General features: G+C 36.1%; 1 protein-coding gene across 14 annotated transcripts in view; it reads right to left on the minus strand.

The window, feature by feature from the left end:
- VPS13B (vacuolar protein sorting 13 homolog B) overlaps nt 1-21,376 on the minus strand; it is a 915,182-nt gene that overhangs the window by 388,625 nt on the left and 505,181 nt on the right. For all 14 annotated transcript variants that reach the window (XM_049854597.1, XM_049854595.1, XM_049854593.1 and 11 more), the window contains one exon: nt 14,838-15,041. In XM_049854597.1, the coding sequence (XP_049710554.1) occupies nt 14,838-15,041 (204 nt within the window). The remainder of the gene's footprint in view (nt 1-14,837; nt 15,042-21,376) is intronic.

A 21,376-nucleotide genomic window follows, 5' to 3' on the forward strand; every position in this document is an offset into this window, starting at 1 on the left:
GTCTATTTTCAGGAAGAGATTTAGGATAATTATGAAATATTCTTAAAATACCATTTGAGGAATAAGTTCAAATTAAATATACTATCTAAAGGGTTGTTCTTAATAATAACTTGAGATACGTTACTGTTTAGAAGAGTAGGTTAACTGCATTTGAATATGATGGAAAAATTGGAAACAATTTTGCTTTATAACTGTTTGTGCTAAGTAACTTTTCAGTCCAACACTAACTTTTTATTCAACTGAAAATCAAAGTATTTTAAACAATTATTAGAATTAAGAAGTGAGCCAGGATTTTTTTTTTTAAAAGAACTCTGCTGTTTATAAAGCTGAATTCTTGGATAAATAAACAATGCAAGTCAAATTTTGTTGTAAACTAAGCTTTTAAATATTGGGAGATTAAAATAATCAATTTTACCTTAGGGACAGCTATAAATCAGTATTCTACAATTCACTCAGCATTTTAGATTTTTTCTAAAGCTTTATAATTATTCCTTAATCACTGCTGTGAGGATAGCATTAAAAACATCACACATACTTAACTAGAAGAGTTAAAAAAAAAAAAAAAAACAAACACTAAATGGCCTGCATAAAATCACAACTGAGTTGGACATATTTCATTTCATCAACATAATACAACCATTTCATAGTAACTGTTCTTTCTATATCACTTTTTCTGAAATTACTAAGAATCCAGAGGTCCAAAATATCATTTTATATAAGTATAGTATCTTCTGAGAAACCTGTAGATTATTAATTTATCCTGTAAGAAAAGTATATGGAAATGCATGTATTTGTGTGTGTGTGTGTGTGTGTGTGTGTGTTTGGTTTACTTGTCATGAATCGTAACCATCAAAATGTTAGTGTTTTTTAAGGTAGCTTTTACCAGTGGGCTGTCCTATAAGCAAAATAGCATGAAAAAAAAAATTAATGAACATTAATTATATAATGCCTGTGTTTACCTTTAATATAATTAAATTAATATCCTTTGCTGATTTATTCTTTATGATTTCATTCTCCCTCTCTTGTAAACCAACTAAAACCTTATGTAGCCACATAATTCCTCAAGTAAGACTCTCACCCCAATTTCTCTGAGGTGCATGTTATAGTGAAGTGCTCTTTCAAATAGGATTATCCTAATTTCCTAACAATTAGGATTGTTATGGCACCTATCAAACAATTAGGACCGATTATCATGGGAATATATAGTGATTGTGAAGATTTATACATGAAAAGCAGAGTTTAGAGTCTTGGCTAAAAAGAGAATAATAATAATATAGCATAGAAATATAAGGAGAAGGGGGAACTTAAAGCAACTCTCTTGTTTCTAAACCAATTTCAACCCAATTCCAGTGACAACTAGCGTATTTCTACACGAGTAATATGTGTTATATGTTTTTTGGCCAACTGCTCAACCCTCTCGTGCATTATCTTCATAGGTGCACTATGTGCATTTTATGTGTGGGCACTTTATTTACGTCGGCACGTCATTTGTGAAAAAATACAGTAATAGTAAAAAAAAAAAAAAGGATGGTGCTCGAAAGGAGCAAACCAGAAAACATCTTCAATTTTTCCAAATATTTAAGGAAAAAAATATAATACCAATCTTACATATATTCTTTCAGAGAATACAACAAAAGGACACACTTCCCACCTCATTTTATATATAACCTCGACAACAAATTATGACAGGAATATTATGAGAAAGAAAAATTAAGGCCAGTAAAAAGGCCTTCATGAATATAGACATGAAAACGCTAAACAAAATATTAGTAATCACAATCTCAGTTGAAAAAAAAAATCAAGGACTAAATCTAATAAAAACTGGGCAAGACCTCTACAAAGAAAAGTTGTAACTTTACTGAAATTAAAAGTGATTTAAATAAACAGAGAAATATACCATGTTCATAGACTAAAAGATTCAGTATTACAAAGAGGTAAATTCACCCAAAATTTATCTACGGATTCAAGGTAATGTCAATAAAAACTCTAGCATTTTATGGAAATTAGCATGATTTATAAATTTAGATAAAAAAGGAAAAGCACCAAGAATACCCAAGTTACTCTTAAAGAAAAAGAACAAGATGGACAGACTTAGTTGATCAAATACCAAGAACAATGATACAGTTACAGCAGTTAGGAGCTAATTAAGTGCTATTGGTGCAAAAATATAAATAGACCTTGTCACGGATTGAATTGTGTCCCCCCAAAAATATGTGTCAACTTGGTTAGGCCATGATTCCCAGTATCCTGTGGTTGTCCTCCATTTTGTGATTATAATTTTATGCTAAGAGGATGAGGGTGGGATTGTAACACCACCCTCACTCAGGTCACCTCCCTGGGGTCTGGCCTGTACCACCTTTCATCTCTCAAGAGATAAAAGGAAAATGAAGCAGAGAGTTGGGGGACCTCATACCACCAAGAATGCAGCACCAGGAGCAGAGCGTGTCCTTAGGACCCAGGGTCCCTGTGTCTGAGAAGCTCCTCAACCAGGGAGGATTGAGGACAAGGATCTTCTTCCAGAGCAGACAGAGAAAGCCTTCTCCTGGAGCTGACGCTCTGAATTCAGACTCGTAATCTACTAGACTGTGAGAGAATAAATTTCTCTTTGTTAAAGCTATCCACTTGTGGTATTTCTGTTATGGCAGCACTAGATGACTAAGATAGACCTATACAGGTTCTCACATTATGACGAAAGTAGCACTTCAGAGCTGTGCCATATAAAGTAGGCATCATTAAATTTTTTTCCCTGAAGATGGCCAGTTGGCCCAGTATTATTATTGAAAAAGAGTTTCCTTGCTGCTCTGAAGCGCTACCTGTGTCATAATTTAAGAGTCTACATAGGTCTTGCAACGGTTAAATGCTTAAACAGCTAGCTGAATGGCAAGCAGTTCAAACCCACACAATGGCTCTGCAGAAGAAGAGATCTGGCAATATACTCCCATAAAGGTTACAGTCTATGAAATTCTATGAGGCAGTTCTACTTTGCCATGTGGGTTTGCTATGAGTTAAAATTAACTCGATGGCACCTAATAACAATTTTACACCATACTCGAAAATCAATTCTAGATGGATTATAGATCTAAATGGAAAGAATAATACTGTAATTTTCTCGAAAATAACATAAAAGAATATTTTATGACCTTAATAGAGGGAAAAATTCTTAAATAGAATATAAAGCCTCAAAACAACAAAATATTAACTATAAAGGAAAAACTAACTCTGATGAAAATAAAATTAAGACTTCTACTTATCAAAAGTCACCGTTAAGCAAATAACAAGCAAACCACCGATTAGAAGAAGGTATCTTTAACACGCAAGTGAGTCAAAGGGCTTTTCTCTGAAATAAATAAAAAATTCTTCCAAATCAATAATAAAAAGGCAATCAAACTTTTAAAAACGGGCTAGAGATATAAACACTTTACAACAGAAGATCTCAGAAAAGGTGTTCAGCCTCATTAGTAATCAAGGAAATGCAAATAGAAAATCTATGAAATATCCCTATATACTCAACAGAGTGGCTAAAATCAAAAAGGCTGACAAAAACTAAAATGGAAGATGAATTAGGTTTTGGCCTAAATAAAGGATATTCTGGTTGGGTTCAGCCAATGAAGAACACTGGCAGGAGACTTCAAAGACGGAGGAGAATGAGGTCAGGGTATTTTTTCCTGTTCTGAACAACTTTTCCTCCTACTATTTAAGCATATTGGTAGTAATTGCATCCCAATGTTGCTAGCTCTAGGTTACTGCACTTTCTCTTATGGTTCCTTTTCTAGTCAACATCTTTGTCTTTCTATTAAATGCCCCTAAAGGTGCCCAATTTGAGAGTGCCATCTTTTTTCTTGCCTGGACTGTGACTAATAACAATAGCCAAACTTGAAATAAAGGCGAATCTCCAGGTATCAGAAATTAATATGGTACACATTTAGGAGAAGGAGGAGAAGAAGGAGTAATTCTCTTTTGGACAGGTTCAATTTTATAAGGTATTTTAGACATTCTGTTGGAGATGTCGGGTATCCTATAGGTTACATACTTGGCATCTGGACCTCAGGAAAGATGTCTGCAGGAAGGATATAAATGTGGAAGTCATCAGCATACAAATATTTGTAAAACCATAGGAATGGATGAGATCACCTAGGGGAGAATGTATATATTAGGTCAAGCCATATGAAATGGTTGAATATCAGCTATTTCATATGGCTCAATCTGTACAGAAAAAAAAAAAATTTTTTTGTAGAAGAGGTATAAAAATAAAGTTCTGGAAAACACCAACTCTTAGAGGCTGGGAAGAATTAGAAGGAACCAGGAAAACAAACTACAGAAGAACAGCCAGTAACAGAGAACTGGAAGCCAATCAAAAAAAGATGCCAAGAAAGAGTAGGTTAGCTATATCAGATACTGCTGAGAGACTCAGTAAAATGTGGGCTAAGGACCCACCACTGGATTTGGCAATATGAAGGTCATCAATAATCAAACAAATTCAGTGGTGATGATAGGAAGGAGAAGCCTAATCTGAATGGGTGCAAGAAGAACTAGAGGTAAGGAAGTGGAGAAAATATGTATAGCAACTATATCAATCAGTAATGCTATAAAGGAGAGATGGAAAAATGGGGCAGTAGCTACAGGGGTATGTGGGATTAAGGAAGGATTCTTTAAAGCATATTTGTGTCCTTGTAGGAATGATCAAGTAGAGAAAGAAAAACTGATGATCGAAGACAGAGGGGTCAATTGTGGGAGCAAAGTTTTTAAGTAGATAAGAAGGAAAGGCATCCGACGTACGCATGTGTGAACATGTGCATGGGCCAGGTGCAGCAGGCAAAGCTCAATAATGTACAGGAAGGGATGCAGAGTATATGGACAAACTACATATAAAATTTATTTACTTAATATTTGTACTAACACTCTGAAATGGGTATTAAGATCACCCCCATTTTTACAGATGATGAAATTAGGGCACAGAGGTTAAATAATGTGATTATAAATTGCAGAGATAAAATTAAAACCCAAGTTGTGCGATTCCAGAAACCCTGGTGATGTAGTGGTTAAGAGGTACGGCTGCTATCCAAAAGGTCAGCAGTTTGAATCCACCAGGCGCTCCTTGGAAACTCTATGGGGCAGTTCTACCCTGTCCTATAGGGTCGCTATGAGTCAGAATCGACTCCATGGCAGTGGGTTTGGTTTTGGTTATGTCTGATTCCAAAGCCCCTCTCAAACATGCCATCAATTTAGAACCGCACTGTGATGAGCTGGCCCAGGCCCTACTTGTATAACACTAACTTCAATACATTGTGCTTCAATATTCTAGACATTAAATAAGGATAGTAGTCTAACTGATCCCCCCTACAATTCTTTTCAATAGTACAATTATAAGTTGATAGAATCAAGAGAAAGATCTTTGCTCACTTGTCAAGCTCTACAAAATATTATACCAAAGTCAGAGGAAGCCACTGGAAGTAGCAGACACAGTTTAGCTAGTATTCCCCAGGAGAAAAAAAAAAATTACACCTTGGAGAAAATAAATTACTAACGTTTCTATTTTTCTGTTTGAAAGGTTACTAAGGAAATTAAACATATTACTCTAATTTTCCCTTTTTTTTTTTTGCTTTGGTATCCCCTTTCTTTGCCAAAACGTTGAAATATGCTTGACCACATTTAGGGCTAATATTAAGTGTTACTATACTTCTAGACCATCCATTCTACTACTGAACAAATCACATTAAGATGACAGAAATGTGCTCCTCTGGGTCAGAAAATCATTACTGAATAAAGTACATTTAAAGATTCTTGGATTCATTTTCTTTTCCCCTTCCCACTATTTTCTTATACTAAATTACTCAGTTACCAACATAACATACTCAACGGGTTGAAAAAATGAAATGGCACTTTTGGTATTACATTAGTTATGAAATTGTTTGTCAGGCACAAGTCATAGACACCACATATAATTTCTTCAGGATAAAACTATTTCAGTAAAAATTAATCAATTATACTGAGCACCAATTATAATATTTACAAAGCAGAGTAAGAAAAACAAAAATACAAAAGATCAGTTCTTAGTACTCAACGATGGTAAAGAAATTTTAAAGATACGTAGACATCAAGTAACACGGCAGACTAAGCTGAAATGAACATTTCCCATTTCTACTACAAACACATATAAATTCTGGGTAAAATACAGTAAGAAATAGTTTTACTATGTAATTACTGTATATCCTCTCTTCTGTCTACCAGATCTATTCTCCACCCTTCAATCACCCTGACTCTGCCTGGGAGGTTAACCTATACAAAAAATATTGATGAATTCCCTTGTTCTCTGGCTTCTGGTTGGGTTCACCAATGAAGAACACTGGCAGGAGATGGGAGAGAGGGAGGGAATGAGATCAGGGTATTTATTCCTGTTCTGAAAATATTTCCCTACTAACATTGAGCCTGAGTTGGGGAGCTCTGAGTTTGACACCATAAAGCTTGGAGCCCAAAAGACGTATCTCTTTAGCAAAAGAGACAGAAGACACTGGGCTTCACCAGGCTAAAGAAGTATTGTGGAAATTTTCCACATGCCCAAGACAGAAAGGTGAAGCAGGGCAGAAAAAAGGCATTCACAGAAAACTAAAACTCTAGGTCTGTTTTACTGGCCAGTGTGAGATGTACACGTGTACTATCTGTCACAGTAAGGCAAACCACTGCCAATAAATGAATCTAAAAACTGTTCTAGATTCCATGAAACCTCTTGGGCTCCGGCAGAAGCAAATGTAAAACTGCTCTGTAGGGACAAACACCTAAGACAGGCCTCCTAAGAGTCCCAAAGATAAAGTAAACTTTGAAGATAAGCTCATCATAAAAAAATTACAAACCACATGAGAAAATAAACCATGAACAGGGTAAGTTAGCACATACAACTAACAGAAGAATTAGCATCCTCAATTACTTGAATTAAGAAAAAAAACCTGAAAGGACAATAAAACAAGCATGATGGAAAAAACTCAATGGCAACTGGAACCCATTAACAGTTACTCCTCATTCCTGTGGATATCTAGTTGTCCCAGCACCACTGTTGAAATGATTACTGTTTCCCCCATTAAATTGTCTTCATACCCTTGTCAAAATCAATAGGCCAGAAATGTAGTACATCCATACAATGGAATACTATTAAGCATAAAGAGAAATTAAATTCTGAATCATGTTACCAAGATGAACCTTGAAAACATTACATTGAATGAAATTAAGTCAGACAACAAAGGAAAGATACATAAATACATAAAGATAAAAGTTTGTTAGTGGTTACCAGGGGCTGACAGTAGGAGCAATGGGGAGTTATTGCTTAAGGGTTACTAAGGGTCTGTTAAGGATGACAAAAAAACATTTGGAAATAAAGAGAGTGGTAACAGTTGCACAACATGGTGAATGTAATTAATGTCACTGAATTACACACTTAAAAATGATTTAAATGGCAAATGTTTTGTTATATATATCTTACCACACCTTTTTTAAAAATCAAATGACCATAAATATATGGATTTATTTCTAGACTCTTAATTCTATTTCACTGGTCTGTATGTCTACTCCTCTGCCAGTACCACACTGTCTTGTTTAATGCAGCTTTAAAGTTACATTTTGAAATTGGGAAGTGTGAGAGTCCTCCAACTTTGTACTTTTCAAAACTGTTCTGGCTATTCTGTATCTTTTGAACATCCACATATATTTTAGAATCACTCTGACAATTTCCGAAGAAAGTCCACTGAGATTCTGATAGGAAATGCACTGACTGGGTAGATTATTCTGGGAAATATTGCCATCTTAGCAATATTAAGTCTTTCAATCAATAAAAACAGGATGTGTTCCTATTTATTTAGGTCGTCTTCAATTTCTTTTAACAATGGTTTCTACTTTTCAATGTAAAAGTCTTACAACTCTTTTATTTCTAGGTATTTTGCTCTTTTTGATGCTATTGTAAGTGGAACTGTTTTCTTAGTTTCATTTTTGGATTGTTCATTGCAAGCACATATAAGTACAACAGACTTTTTGTATCTTGATCTTGCATCTTGCAACCCTGCTGAACTTGTTTATTAGTTTTAGAACTTTTTTAGTGGAATCTTAGGATTTTCTATACACAAGATCATGTCATCTGCAAATACAGACAGATTAACTTTTCTTTCCAATCTTGAAAAGAAAAGTTATTTATTTTCTTTCCTAATTGCCTTGAAACAATTTCATTTTAACTTCATCAACACTCTGTTACTGGGGCAGTGAAAATATTCAGAATATATTTGTCAAAGAGGTACTGTAACTCCGAGCTTCCTAACTACTGTTCTAAGACGTGACAAGATACCATCATTATGTAACTACTATGCTGAGATATGGATTCTCTTGGCCCACAGAGCTTCTGGGTGGGGTCTGGGGTGAATGGAGTCTCCAGAGCCTCCCACCTTTTTCTGATTATCCCACTGTGCCATACGAATGTAATTTTCTATATATGCAATGACATGAAAAAGGTTGGGAAGCACTGCTGTACCTGTCCATAACATACACAGTGTATATTTAAATCCCTAGGAAACCCTGGTGGCGTAGTAGTTAAGTGCTACAGCTACTAACCAGGAGGTCAGCAGTTTGAATCCATCAGGCGCTCCTTGGAAACTATGGGGCAGTTCTACTCTGTCCTATACGGTCGCTAAGAGTAAGACTCGACTCGACGGCAGTGGGTTTTTGGGTTTAAATCCCTACACAGATAGTTCTGTTGTTTTTATGACAGTGTTGCTAATGGACAGTTGTCTTATAATCAAAACATTATTGGTACAGGGATTACTAACAGGAGCAAAGAGCTGCTAGAGCTTTCCTGTAATGCCATGTCCAAGAAGGCATAAAGGTTTTAAAATGAAATGAAACAAAATATATCTACATACTCTTCCTATTGTAGAAGTCCTCCTTTGGGACACTCATTCAGTAGCATCTCTGGTGGGAGAGCAAGATTTTATTTCTACCCAGCAGGTAACACATTTAAATATACAAGTAAATTCCTCAAAATTACAAAAAAATATATTCAAGATGGGGTTTCAAAGAATCACAGTAACACAATCTACCATGTAAGAATCCAAAATGAAAAGAATGAAAATTAGAATGGCCATTATGCACAGTTCTAGGAGCACTATAAACAAACGGAAATGAGACATGCAAGCCTGGGCACAAATTTTGGTTTCTGGATGCGGATGAATTAAACCACCATAGATGGACTCATAGATGAAGCATTCATACACACAGGGGAAAACAATGACTATATTTTCTGATGTCATCTCTAACTGGCTAATTCTCAAAGATGTAAATTTAGACTCATATTCATACATACTTAATCTAGGTTTCCCTATAAATATGTTAAGTGCAGGAGGTGAAATTAAATATGAAATATACCATACATAAATACCACCTTCTAAGTTGTAAGGTAAAGTTGTATCACAGCCTTGATTTGGTCAGCAGATCCTAACTATCTTCACAAATGTCTTCCTGTCCTTTATGGAAAACAAACCAACTAAATTATTTTAAGATACTTCTCAAGGAACAAGCTTCCCAAGTGACTGTGGGTTTCAAATCCATATCGGACTGCTAGTAATCACCCTCTTCCTTTCCTTTCTTGACTACACACTGTAAACAAGAAACAGAAGGGGTACATTTTGAAAATAGTTGAGTTCTCACCCCCTTTGCTCCCGTGTTGCATTTCTGTGAGCTGCTTTACATGCTCTTCCTTGAATATCAGCTTATTAATCCTTTGCATTAAGATGCGTTCAGTTTCAGATTTTTGCCATAAAGATCAGGTTAAATTCATAGGTAGCACAAAACTATGGCCATTTTCATTTTTTATCTTTATAAACCTATCAGAGATAAAGATCGATACTCTAATTTCAAATTAATTGCAGTCATGTAAGGAACTAATTTTTCTTAAAATAAAAATTAATTTCTTCTTCACTGAGCAAAATGTATCAATTTCTTAACCTCTTTCTTTACTTCCTCACTTTGGTCAATAAAGACAACATTCATCTAGTCTACCATATTTATTATAGAACTATTAAAACAAAATTGTTAAAAAACTTATTGCCATTGAGTTGATTCTGACTCATAGCGACCTTAAAGGTCAGAGTAGAACGTTCCCATAGGATTTCTAAGGCTGTAATTCTTTACTAAAGCAGACTGCCACATCTTTCTCCTCTGCAGTGTCTGGTGGGTGGGAACCACTGACCTCTCAGTTAGCAACCCGGTGCTTAATCACTGTGGAATCAGGGCATGTTATCTATGTCTTATTGATTTTTAAAGAGACATCTCAAATGGTACTTCCTCGGGAAAATATCCACGGGTCCCAAAGAGTGAATTAGTTCATTCTTCCTTCCTAATTACAGAGCATGTTCATCTCTATTATATCTCACATCAGGGCTACTGTGTCCTAATGAACAGATTGTACGTAGCACAATTCTAGACTGCACCATTCACACTGTACTTTGGTGTATGGTGGTTCCTAGATATGCAACCAACATATATGATCATTCTATATGAGCCCTAACATTCCTGGATGTGTAGTATTCCAAAACAACATTTTCAAAATAGGAAGTCATGTTCATACTGAAAACACAGTAACTGTTTAACGGAACACTCTCCTCCCTGCCACTGACTGGCCTTTAAGATTTACTCTCATTTATCAGTTTCACTTGTACTCACCTCGTTTGGCAATGTATCAACTCAACTGTCATCTGCATACCACAGGTTGTTAATGAGTCTTCCACCAATCCTGATGGCATATTCTTCTTCATATAGTCCAGCTTCTAGATTATTTGCTCAGCATGCAGAATGAAAGGATACAAACCTGATGCACACCTTTCCCAATTTTAAACCACACAGTATCCCCTTGCTCTGTTCAAATGACTGCATCTTGGCCTATGTACAGGTTCCACATGATCACAATTAAGGGTTCCGGAAATTTCATTCTTCTCAAAATTACCCATAAATTGTTATGATCCACAAAGGCAAATGCCTTTGCACAGTCAATAAAACACAAGTAAACATCTTTCTGGTATTCTCTGCTTTCAGCCATGATCTATCTTACACTAGCGATATATCCCTCATTCCACATCTTCTTCAGGAATCCAACTTGAATTTCTGACAGTTCACTGTCAATGTACTGCTGCAACTGTTTTTGAATTATCTTCAACAAAATTTTACTTGTCCATGATATTAATGATATTGTTTGACAATTCCTGCATTCTGTTGAATCACCTTTCTTTGGAATGGGCACACATACGGATCTCTTCCATTCAGTTTGTCAGGTATCTGTCTTCCAAATTTCTTGGCATGTATGAATGAGCACTTCCAGAATTGTACCTGTTTGTTGAAACATCTCAATTGGTATTCTGTCAATTGCCAATGCTTTCAGTTACAGCTTGAACTTCTTCCTGCAATACCACTGGTTTTTGATCATACACTACCTCCTAAAATGGTTGAATGTCTACCAATTCTTTTTGGTACAGTGACGCTGTGTTTCCTTCCATCTTCTTTTGATGCTTCCTCTGTCATTCAATATTTCGCCCATAGAGTGCTTCAGTATTGCAACTTGAGGCTATATGCAGACAACACAATCTTTCTTGCATGCTGAAAGTGAAGAAGACTTGAAGCACTTGCTAATGAAAATCAAAGAATACAGTGTGCAGTATAAATTACATCTGTGATGGAGCCCCAACAATATAGGTGCTTGGCATAAGGAGAGGTTTCTGCCAACAATGTAGACCACACTCCATTTTTGTTTACTGCTCATTCTGAGCTGACTTTCAAATGTCAGCTAGCCAGAATACCTCAGGAAGCCTGTAAGCTCCCCTGCTTTCCTCTCGCAGTATGCTCCCAGGAAGGATATTCACTCATGCTCCCCAAAAATTCACAGATTAACAAGATGTTAACTGACTCAAACTTTATGATTACTAAAACAATGCTTACAGAATCTCATAATTGTCTGGTGTCTGTCAAAGCATGATTCTGTAAATGTCAACCAATCAGAATTCTTCCATGTAAGTTCCTGAATTCCCTGCACTTAAACTCTATGAAAAATTTCTTTCACTGGAGTACTTTTATGAATTTTCACAAAGTGCTGCCCGATCCAGATTGCTCTATAACTTAGAATAAAACTCTTCACTTTGATTTAGTTTTAACAGAGATGTGAGTTAGTTCTTTGACATGACTCAAAATAAAACAAAAATCATTACAACTGGACCAATAAGCAACATCATGATAAACGGAGAAAATATTGAAGTTGTCAAGGATTTCATTTTACTTGGATCCACAATCAAAAGTAGTAGTCAAGAAATTAATGACTTATTGCACTGGGCAAAAGACCTCTTTTAAAGTGTTGAAAAGCAAAGATGTCACCTTGAAGACTAAGGTGTACCCGACCCAGCCATGGTATTTTCAATCGCATCATATGCATGTGAAAGCTAGATGATGAATAAGGAAGACCAAAGAAGAACTGACGCCTCTGAACTGTATGTTGGCGAAGAATACTGAATATACCAATAAAACAAAAATCCTTTGCATTTGAGTCGATTCCAACTCACAGGGACCCATAGGACAGAGAACTGCCCCCATAGAGTTTCCAAGGAGTGCCTGGTGGATTCAAACTGCTGACCTTTTGGTTAGCAGCTGTAGCTCTTAACCACTACACCGTCAGGGTTTCCATGGGCTGCCAAAAGAATGAACAAATCTGTCTTGAAGAAGTACAACCAGAATGCTCCTTAGAAGCAATGATGGCAAGACAACATCTCACATACTTTGGACATGTTATCAGGAGGGATCAGTTCCTGAAGAAAAACATCATGCTTAGTAAAGCAGAAGGTCAGTGAAAAAGAGGAAGACGCTCAGCAAGATGGACTGACATAGTGGCTACAACAATGGGCTCAAGCAGAACAATGATTCTGAGGATGGCGTAGGACTGGGCAGTGTTTCCATCTGTTGTCCAGAGGGTCACTATGAGTCGGAACTGACTCAATGGCACCTAACAACAACAGAAATGACATCTTCTTTACTGGATCATACTCCCCCATTTTGTAATTTGCCAATAGCCTTGTTTCCAGAAGAAATAGGAATTTACTATGCAGGAATTTACTATAGAATAGTAAGTAGTGTGCGGAAAGTTCAGCAGTCTAAATAGGTGTTGTGAAAATGTAGGAGGATGTTTTTGGTTGACTCAATGCTTGGATCACTACAGCCATTCAGTAGTTCGAAGTCTGAGATTCAAGAGGCCTTATAATGAATTAGGACAGTCCTGCAAAATGAAGAATGTTTCACATACATTCACGTAGGTGAAAATTCTGTGTATAAATATATGGGCAGAAAATCCAATTTAGTTTTACATCTGTGATCATTAAGGCTGTGTGTCAACTTGGCTGGACCATGATTTTTAGCGGTTTGGCAGTTATGATGTAGTTTGGTAGTTGTATAATGATGTAATCACCTCCATGATGAGATCTGATACAATGTAGTCACCTCCACAATGGGATCTGCTGTGAGTACTGATCAGTTGAAAGGGTTTCACTGAGGATGTGGCCTGCATCCAACATAAGTGGACTCTCTGGCAAGGCTAGCTGGCTTTTGCTCACTCTGGATCCTGCAGATGGCTTCTGTTCATCTGACCTACAATTCCTGGGACTTGAGCTAGCAGCTTGCCTGTCGATCTTTGGCTTCATCAGCCTCCATGCTCTAGGGATCTTGGGTCTGCCTCCAGAGTGACCCACGGACTTGGGACTTTGCAGCCTCTACAACTGCATGAGCCATTTCTTGATATAAATCTGTCTCTCTCTCTCCACTATATGTATATACACAGATGCTTCATTGGTTTTGCTTCTCTAGAGAACCTAGCCTGAGACAATATCTAAACATAAAATATATTTTTTAATTTTGCACGATTTCAATACATATGGACAGTTCAAGAAATGCAACCACTGAAATGAAAAAAAGACTGAACTTTATATATATGAAACTTTACCAAAAGTTTGCCACTATTTCATAAAAATCACATAACCAACAGCAATACTGCCTGTGCTATTTAACACAGACCTGTACAAGTCTATCTGCAGCCATCCCATTCGTGGTGATTGTATGTATCTAACTACTTCATTATATCTTTTAATGTAGTCACATCTGAGCATTTTCATACTCAAATACATATTGTGCCTTAAATTACTTCCCTTTTATTTATCCTTTAAGCTATATTTAGGATATTATATATTCTTGAAATTATATGCATATGTAGATTAAATTATTTTTTTATTTTCTTTTCAGGAACAGAAGGAGGCAATATAAAATACTTATTATATAAAAGGGGCACTGACATGCTGACTGAGGTTAGAATATTAAGAATGAAAAAAAGTTTTATGATGAGTGGGGGGCGGGGGTGGTGTGAGGAGAGGGTATTGGATCTGACAAGGCTGGGCCCCAGTAATCTAGAAGATAATAATAACACCCTGATTCAAAAGCTGAGCACAGGCTTGGAAGTTACAGGAATGGCTTTTTTTTTTCCACTTAGCTTCTAAGTTTCCATACTTTTGAGGAAACATATCTTTACTGTGTCTCATTTTTTATCATCTGATAGAGCCCCCAATACCCTGAACTACCCCACTAGCACCTGAAAATGATAAAAATACTTGTACCTAAAAAGAACCATAATCACACAGCCACTACTACCACAGCTCCTCCTTTGGAACCTGTCAGTTTCCACAGAGGTGAGGTCATCTTGATTCTCAATCATGAAATGCAACTCTTTGGAACTCTTTGTATTACTTATCACCCTTCATTTGGTAACAGAATTTTTCAGAAACACTTACCTCAGTGGTAGTTCCCATGTCAGCAGATGGGCTGCATGTGCTGGTGTCTGGAGGAGCTGTGCCTACACTGCTTCTAACTGGAGAGCTCGGGACAGCCCCTACGATGGTCTCTGGATAGGCTGAAGATAGACTGGGATTGCCTCTCTTCTGAACCTTATTCCAGACCTTATTCATAGTATCAGTTAGTTCATATAAAAGTTGGACCTGAGCAGAAGGGGAAAAAAAACGGAAAGCAAGTCTTTCAACTACTACTCAATACTAAATATGAGGAAATGAAAACAGTCCAGGGAAACAAAAATCTACCATGCAACATTGATCATATTTTTTGGACGCTATGATTCTCATCAGAAATACAGAGAAAAATAATTTATACAATAAACTTAAAATTTAAAGCATTTTATCGTAACTCTAGTTTGAAATAGATACAGTGAATTTATTCACACTTGAAATTTATCACATACACTGTGATATTTTATAAGTAATGTGGAAAATTATGCTAATATAAACACAGCTTATTATGGGATAGTAGATTTACTTTAATATATGAGTAACAGAACAAGCACAAAGAAATACCTCTTAGACACAGGACAGGATCAAAATTAGAATTCAAATGCATCAAGATAAATTTTTTAATAAAATATGAAATAATCACTGTTCTTATTTAAGAATGATTTCCACACCTAAATTATCTCTACTTTTCTGATGAATACATCTGAGAATAGATTTCTTGCACAGCAAAGTAAACTGAAAAAGAATGATATAATATAGAATAGTAAAAGGGAAATGCTACATATGAGACTTGTCTACAGATAAAGAATATAAACTATCCAACCTACTACTCCCCTGGGATATGTCATTCCAATATTCAGAGGGGGAAAAAAAACTGTTTAACTTGCAGATTGTTTGACTAAGTTCTAAGATATTTACACAAGATTTCATAAATAAGCATTAATCATGGAATTTGTATGACAACATATTGCCATATACTGTATAAAACAAGCCCAGGGAAAAAAATGCAAACACCATTTATAAGCAAATCCACAGCTGGACACCATATTCTACTTGCCATTAAAAAAAAAAAAAAAAGAAAGAAATTCTCATATTTATAGAAGTTTCAGCCCCAGGACACATCCAGATGATGAAGCTGGCTTCTTATGTGGGCAGAACAGATGCATAAAAACACTGTTGTCAATCCTTATTTGATATAAAACAGTACTTGGGTGTACAGTTTTCCCCTTCTTTTTGAGTGATGAAGTCTCAATCTCAGGTTATAGCTCTTTTTGTTAAAATAACCTATCTTTAGAGGTCTCACAAAAATTTTCTCAGAAAAAATTTAGTTCAAATTATTTTGTCCGTTATAATTATGAATAAGTTTCTTTCTAAAAAAAAAGAAAACAATTTTGTTTGTTGCAAGACAAATTTAAAAAAGATGATTCTGCTGTTTCTTAAACAGTAAGATGATAAGTAAAGTCAGCATACGCCAAAGAGCACAGGTTCTAATACTTCTAACGGCACAAGGCTTATTTACTTAAATAATACTACTTTTACTGTTCTTACTTCTGACTTCCTTTAACTGTTACCATTAAATGATTGTACAGATATTATCAAGTACATTGTGTATTTAAAGTACCAAACACTGAAATAAACCTAAAACATACTTTTAATTTTTAAAAAATCTACAGCCAGTCAGAAAAAAGGCTTAATTGGACAACAGACTAGGAAAAGTCTCAAAGGAGCTCTATTATATTCAAGGAGCTGAGTTATACAGAAAAGCCTGAAAGGCAGAAAAGATTTAGGAAGATGCAAAAGGGCATTCTAAGCACAAGAACAGCATCAGCAAAAGTCGAATGCAGGTGATGATCAAGAAATGATCAGAGGTAAGAAAGAGTTAAACATCCCCCTCTTCTGACTCTTCCTCAACTGGATTTTAGCATCCTCAGAGGACATTTCCTCAAGCAGAGGGTTGCTTTATACTCTTCTGTATCCTCTCCTAAGAAGCCCTGGTGGCACAATGGTGAAGAACTTGGCTGCTAACCGAAAGGTTGGTGGTTCAAACCCCACCAGTGGCTCCACTGGAGAAAAGACCTGGTGATCTGCTCCTGTAAAGATTATAGCCAAGGAAACCCAATGGAGAAGTTCTACTCTATCTTATAGGCTCGGTGTGAGTCGAAATCAACTCAACAGCATACAACAACAACCCAGTATTGAACAGCGCATAGAACTTTAAAAGAATATAGATTTAGAAAGGCTATTTTATTTGGCATGCAGGTTGTTACTAATCTTGAAAATTGAGTTTCAAAAGATTTGCCAAAAAAATAAAGGTTTCCACATAAAGCACTACAATTACCCAATCTAATCATATAAAAAATAAAGATGGCTACTTAAAAAAAGTATTTATCCTATTTCAGGCCATGTTAGGCACTTTCCATACATTATCTTTTAAACTTCACCACTATTATGTAGGATGGAGTCCCTGGGTGGTGCAAATGGCTAAGCACTCGGGTACTAGCCAAAACATTGGTGGTTTGAGTCCACCCAGAGGTGCATAGAAGAAAGGCCTGGTGATATACTTCGAAAAAATCAGCTATTGAAAACCCTATTCTGACACACATAGGGTTGTCATGAGTTGGAATCAACTCGAGGACAACTGGTTTGTAGTTTTTACTCTTCAGGATAGGTGAGACAAGAGCTCAGAGAAATTAAAAAGATACAAATCCAGTTTTGCTTGAATTCAAAGCTTGTATTCTTATACAGTAAATTCCATTGCCTTGGTGTAAACTGAGCAACATAATTTATAGCAAGAAAAACTATGAATAAATGGATAAAAGCATAAAGCCAATTCTGTCTCTAGTTCTTATCCATATGCTTAAAGTAAAAAAAATTCAAAGCTAGCTTTATATTCCTGAAAATGTCTATCGGAGACAAAATATATCAATTAAAAAAAACCCAGTGCCATCCGACTCAATTTATTATGGGTGAAAATCGATGTTACATTATATTAAAGAGAAAATTCTGCAGGCTCATTTAATTTTGGAATGGACACAATTTTTAGGGTCTGACAGACTGGTGTCTTGAAGCCATTTGGGGGAACTGGGTAACTTTGATAAAACAGTTAAGAAGAAGGGAAGAGTTCAGAGAAATCACTCCTAGGAGCAAAAGTCCTTGCATTTTCAACCAGATTAAAGACAGCATCTAAGATCTTTGAATAGCAATGGGAGTTATAGAGCTAACAGTAATTTAGGTCTTTTGTAGGGTTAACACAGAGACAAGAAAGTCTGACACGACCATGAATTTGCTCTGGGCCAGCCCTACACGTAAGGTCTGCCCTACATATTAAAAAAAGCTATTTGAGGGGTTCTCTATCTGATCAATAATGAACCAAATTCAGTCCAGTGTACAAAGACTGGCACTTTTGATGTCAATCTAATGGATGAATAAAAAACTTAGAATTTAAGTAGAAAATATTTCCATAAAATGTAATCAAGAAAATTGCACACTGGCTACATTCAGAAGCCCATAAACGTGACTGTACACACAAAATTCAGTGGGCATATGTATTTTTCTAGGGCAAGGACTCATAGATTTCACGAGATTTCGAAAGACATCTATGGCAGAAAGAAGGACAAGAACTACTAATACATAGAACTTTTCCTCACACCACATATAAAAATAATTTCTAGGTGGATTAATAACTTAAAAGAAAAAAATAAAAATAGTAAAATAAATTTTAGGATCCTAAGTGCATTTATGGAGCCCTGGTGACACACTGGTTAAGAGCTCAACTGCTAACCAAAGGTTGGCAGTTCAAATTCACCAGCCACTCCTTGGGAACCTTATAGGACAGTTCTACCTTGTCCTGTAGGGTCGCTATGAGTTGGAACTGCCTCAAAGGTAATGGGTGTTTTTTTTTTTTGGTTTTATATGCATGTACATGTTTGTGTATTTTAGGAACCCATGATACTCCTTTTACTATGACAGGAAACCCAGAAATTGAAAAGGGAAATGAAGATATATTTGACTATGAACAATTAAACATTTTTCATGACAAAAAATTCCATAATTTTAAAGGTAAATAACTGCATTCCAGATACAAGGTATGCACTTATACAGTACAAGAAAAGCTCTTACAAACTGCTAAGAAAAAGAAAACGGATTCAGTTTTAAAAATTGGGTAAAGGATATGAATTGTCAGTTCATAAAAGTGCAAATTCACTGGCCAATACACATTCAGAAAAAGTTCAACCATACAGTATCACTTCCTTCAACATGAAGAAATTCCTTTAGCATTTCTTGTAGTTCGATTTTACTGGTGATGGGTTCTTTTAGTTTTCTTCTATCTAAAAATGCCTGTATTTAGCCTTTATTGTTCACAATTATTTTTGCTTCATACAGAAGTCTGGGTGGTCTGTTCTCTTTTGTTTTTAAGTTCAGTAATTTAAAGATGTTGCTCTTCTGGCCTCCATAGTGTTCTATGAGAAGGAAACTGTTAATCAAATCCTTGTTCCTCTGTATGTAATGTGTCTTTTTCTTTCTTTCTTTTTTCTTGATACTTTCAAGATTTACTCTTTATCTGTAGCTTTTAACACTTGAACAATATTGGGTCTACGGGTGTCCTTTTTTGTGTGTTTGTCTTATTCATCTTTGTTTCCTTGGTATCTGGTTTATGTGTAGAACTCAATAAATATTTGCTGAATTCATTTGGGGGGGGGGGAAGAAGTCATCTTTTGGAATTTTGACAGAATCCAGAAATCTGAAAGCATAGGCTAAAGCAATCACTCACAAGAAAGAGGTTTATTTTGAGTCTCATATTTTATCATTAAAATTCAGGTCAATCTGGCACACAGGGATATTAAGAGTATCAACCTTTCACTAAATCTTCTGCAAAAGACCTCTTTAAAGAGTTAAAAAGCAAAGGAAGTGTTAAAAAGAAAAGATGTCACTTTGAGGGCTAAGGTGCACCTGACCCAAGCCATGGTATTTTCAATCACGTCATATGCATGTGAAGCTGGACAATGATTAAGGAAGACCAAAGAAAAGCCAATGACTTCGAATTACGGTGTTGGCAAAGAATATTGCACATACCATGGACTGCAAGAAGAATGAACAAATCTGTCTTGGAAGAAGTACAGACAGAATGCTCCTTAGAAGTGCAGGCAGAGAGACTTCGACTCATGTAGTTTGGACAAATTATCACGAGGAACCAGTCCCTGGAGAAGGACATCATGCTTAGTAAAGTAGAGGGTCAGCGAAAGAGAGGCAGACCCTCAACGAGATGGACTGTGGCAGCAATGGTATGCTCAAGCACAGCAATGACTGTGAGGGTGGTGCAAGCCAGGTAACGTTTCACTCTGTTGTACACAGGGTCACTATGAGTTGGAACCGACTAGATGGAACCTAACAACAACTTCTCGCCAAATCCTTGAATAAATATTGACTCTTTTAAGTGCTATATTTATTTTACAGTTTCATATCCCTTCAGGAATATAGCTAAGATTCTACCAAGAATATTCATAGCAATTTATGAAGATGTCATTTTATATATGTCAGAGTCAGTCTAAACTAACAAAATGACATTCATACATTTCAAAGTTTACTAAGTATTTTCACAAATATCTCAGTTAAATTTCCCAACAACCTTGCAATCAAGTTTGTTTATAGCCACTGGTAACAACTTAACACAACTTGATTTACTGAGGTTCATTCAGCCCTAGTGTATCCCCCCCGCCCCGCAAAAAAAGCCCTTAGTTTCTGGGGAGCCAGGTGATAGACGAGAGGACCAAAGGAAGAGAGAAGACATAGGAAGGAAATCTCAGGCCAAACCCAGGTTCCATCTATGCCATGACTTTGCTTAGAACTAGTTTACATTTAAACAACAAAAGCTGAGCTTACTTTCAAACAATGTGGGTATCTAAAGATGACGACCTAGTGCTCCGGTTTTGACCAACAGTATTACGTTTAATTAAGATGCCATAAAAATCACAGCACTACTATCTCAAAGTTAAAAAAAAAAAAAAAATTCAAGATTAATAATAATGAAATTCCAGGCTAAAATCATAAAGGCAACAGATTTTTTTTTTTTTTTTAAAGCAGAGATGGTCGTGGATAGCCAGAATATGTGGAGAGCTATCCTCCCAAGCTTCAAATGAGCTTTCATAATTCCCTAAGATATAAGGACTCTGGAAGAAAGCTCCGATTAGCAGGAGGCTGTCCATCATACAGGACTTTATGTAGGGATTGAGCTACTACTAAATATAAACTGTGAACAAAACGAACATCTTTATCATCCCCCCAAATTTCTTTATATCCCTTTGTAACCTGTCACCCCCCTACTCCAACCTCCTCATTACCCCTCCCTCTCTGGCTCCAGGCAACAAGTGATCTCTCTTCTGTCACTATATTAGCTGTGTTCCTGTTCTAAAATTTTATATAAAATGGAATTATACAGTAAGAACTCTTTTTTGTCTAAGTTCTTTCACTCAGCATACTGACTGCTGTATTTATCTACGATACTGCATTTATCTATAGTTCAGTCCTTTTTA

Source organism: Elephas maximus, chromosome 15 (genome assembly GCF_024166365.1).
Source record: "Elephas maximus indicus isolate mEleMax1 chromosome 15, mEleMax1 primary haplotype, whole genome shotgun sequence".
Lineage (NCBI taxonomy): Eukaryota > Metazoa > Chordata > Mammalia > Proboscidea > Elephantidae > Elephas > Elephas maximus.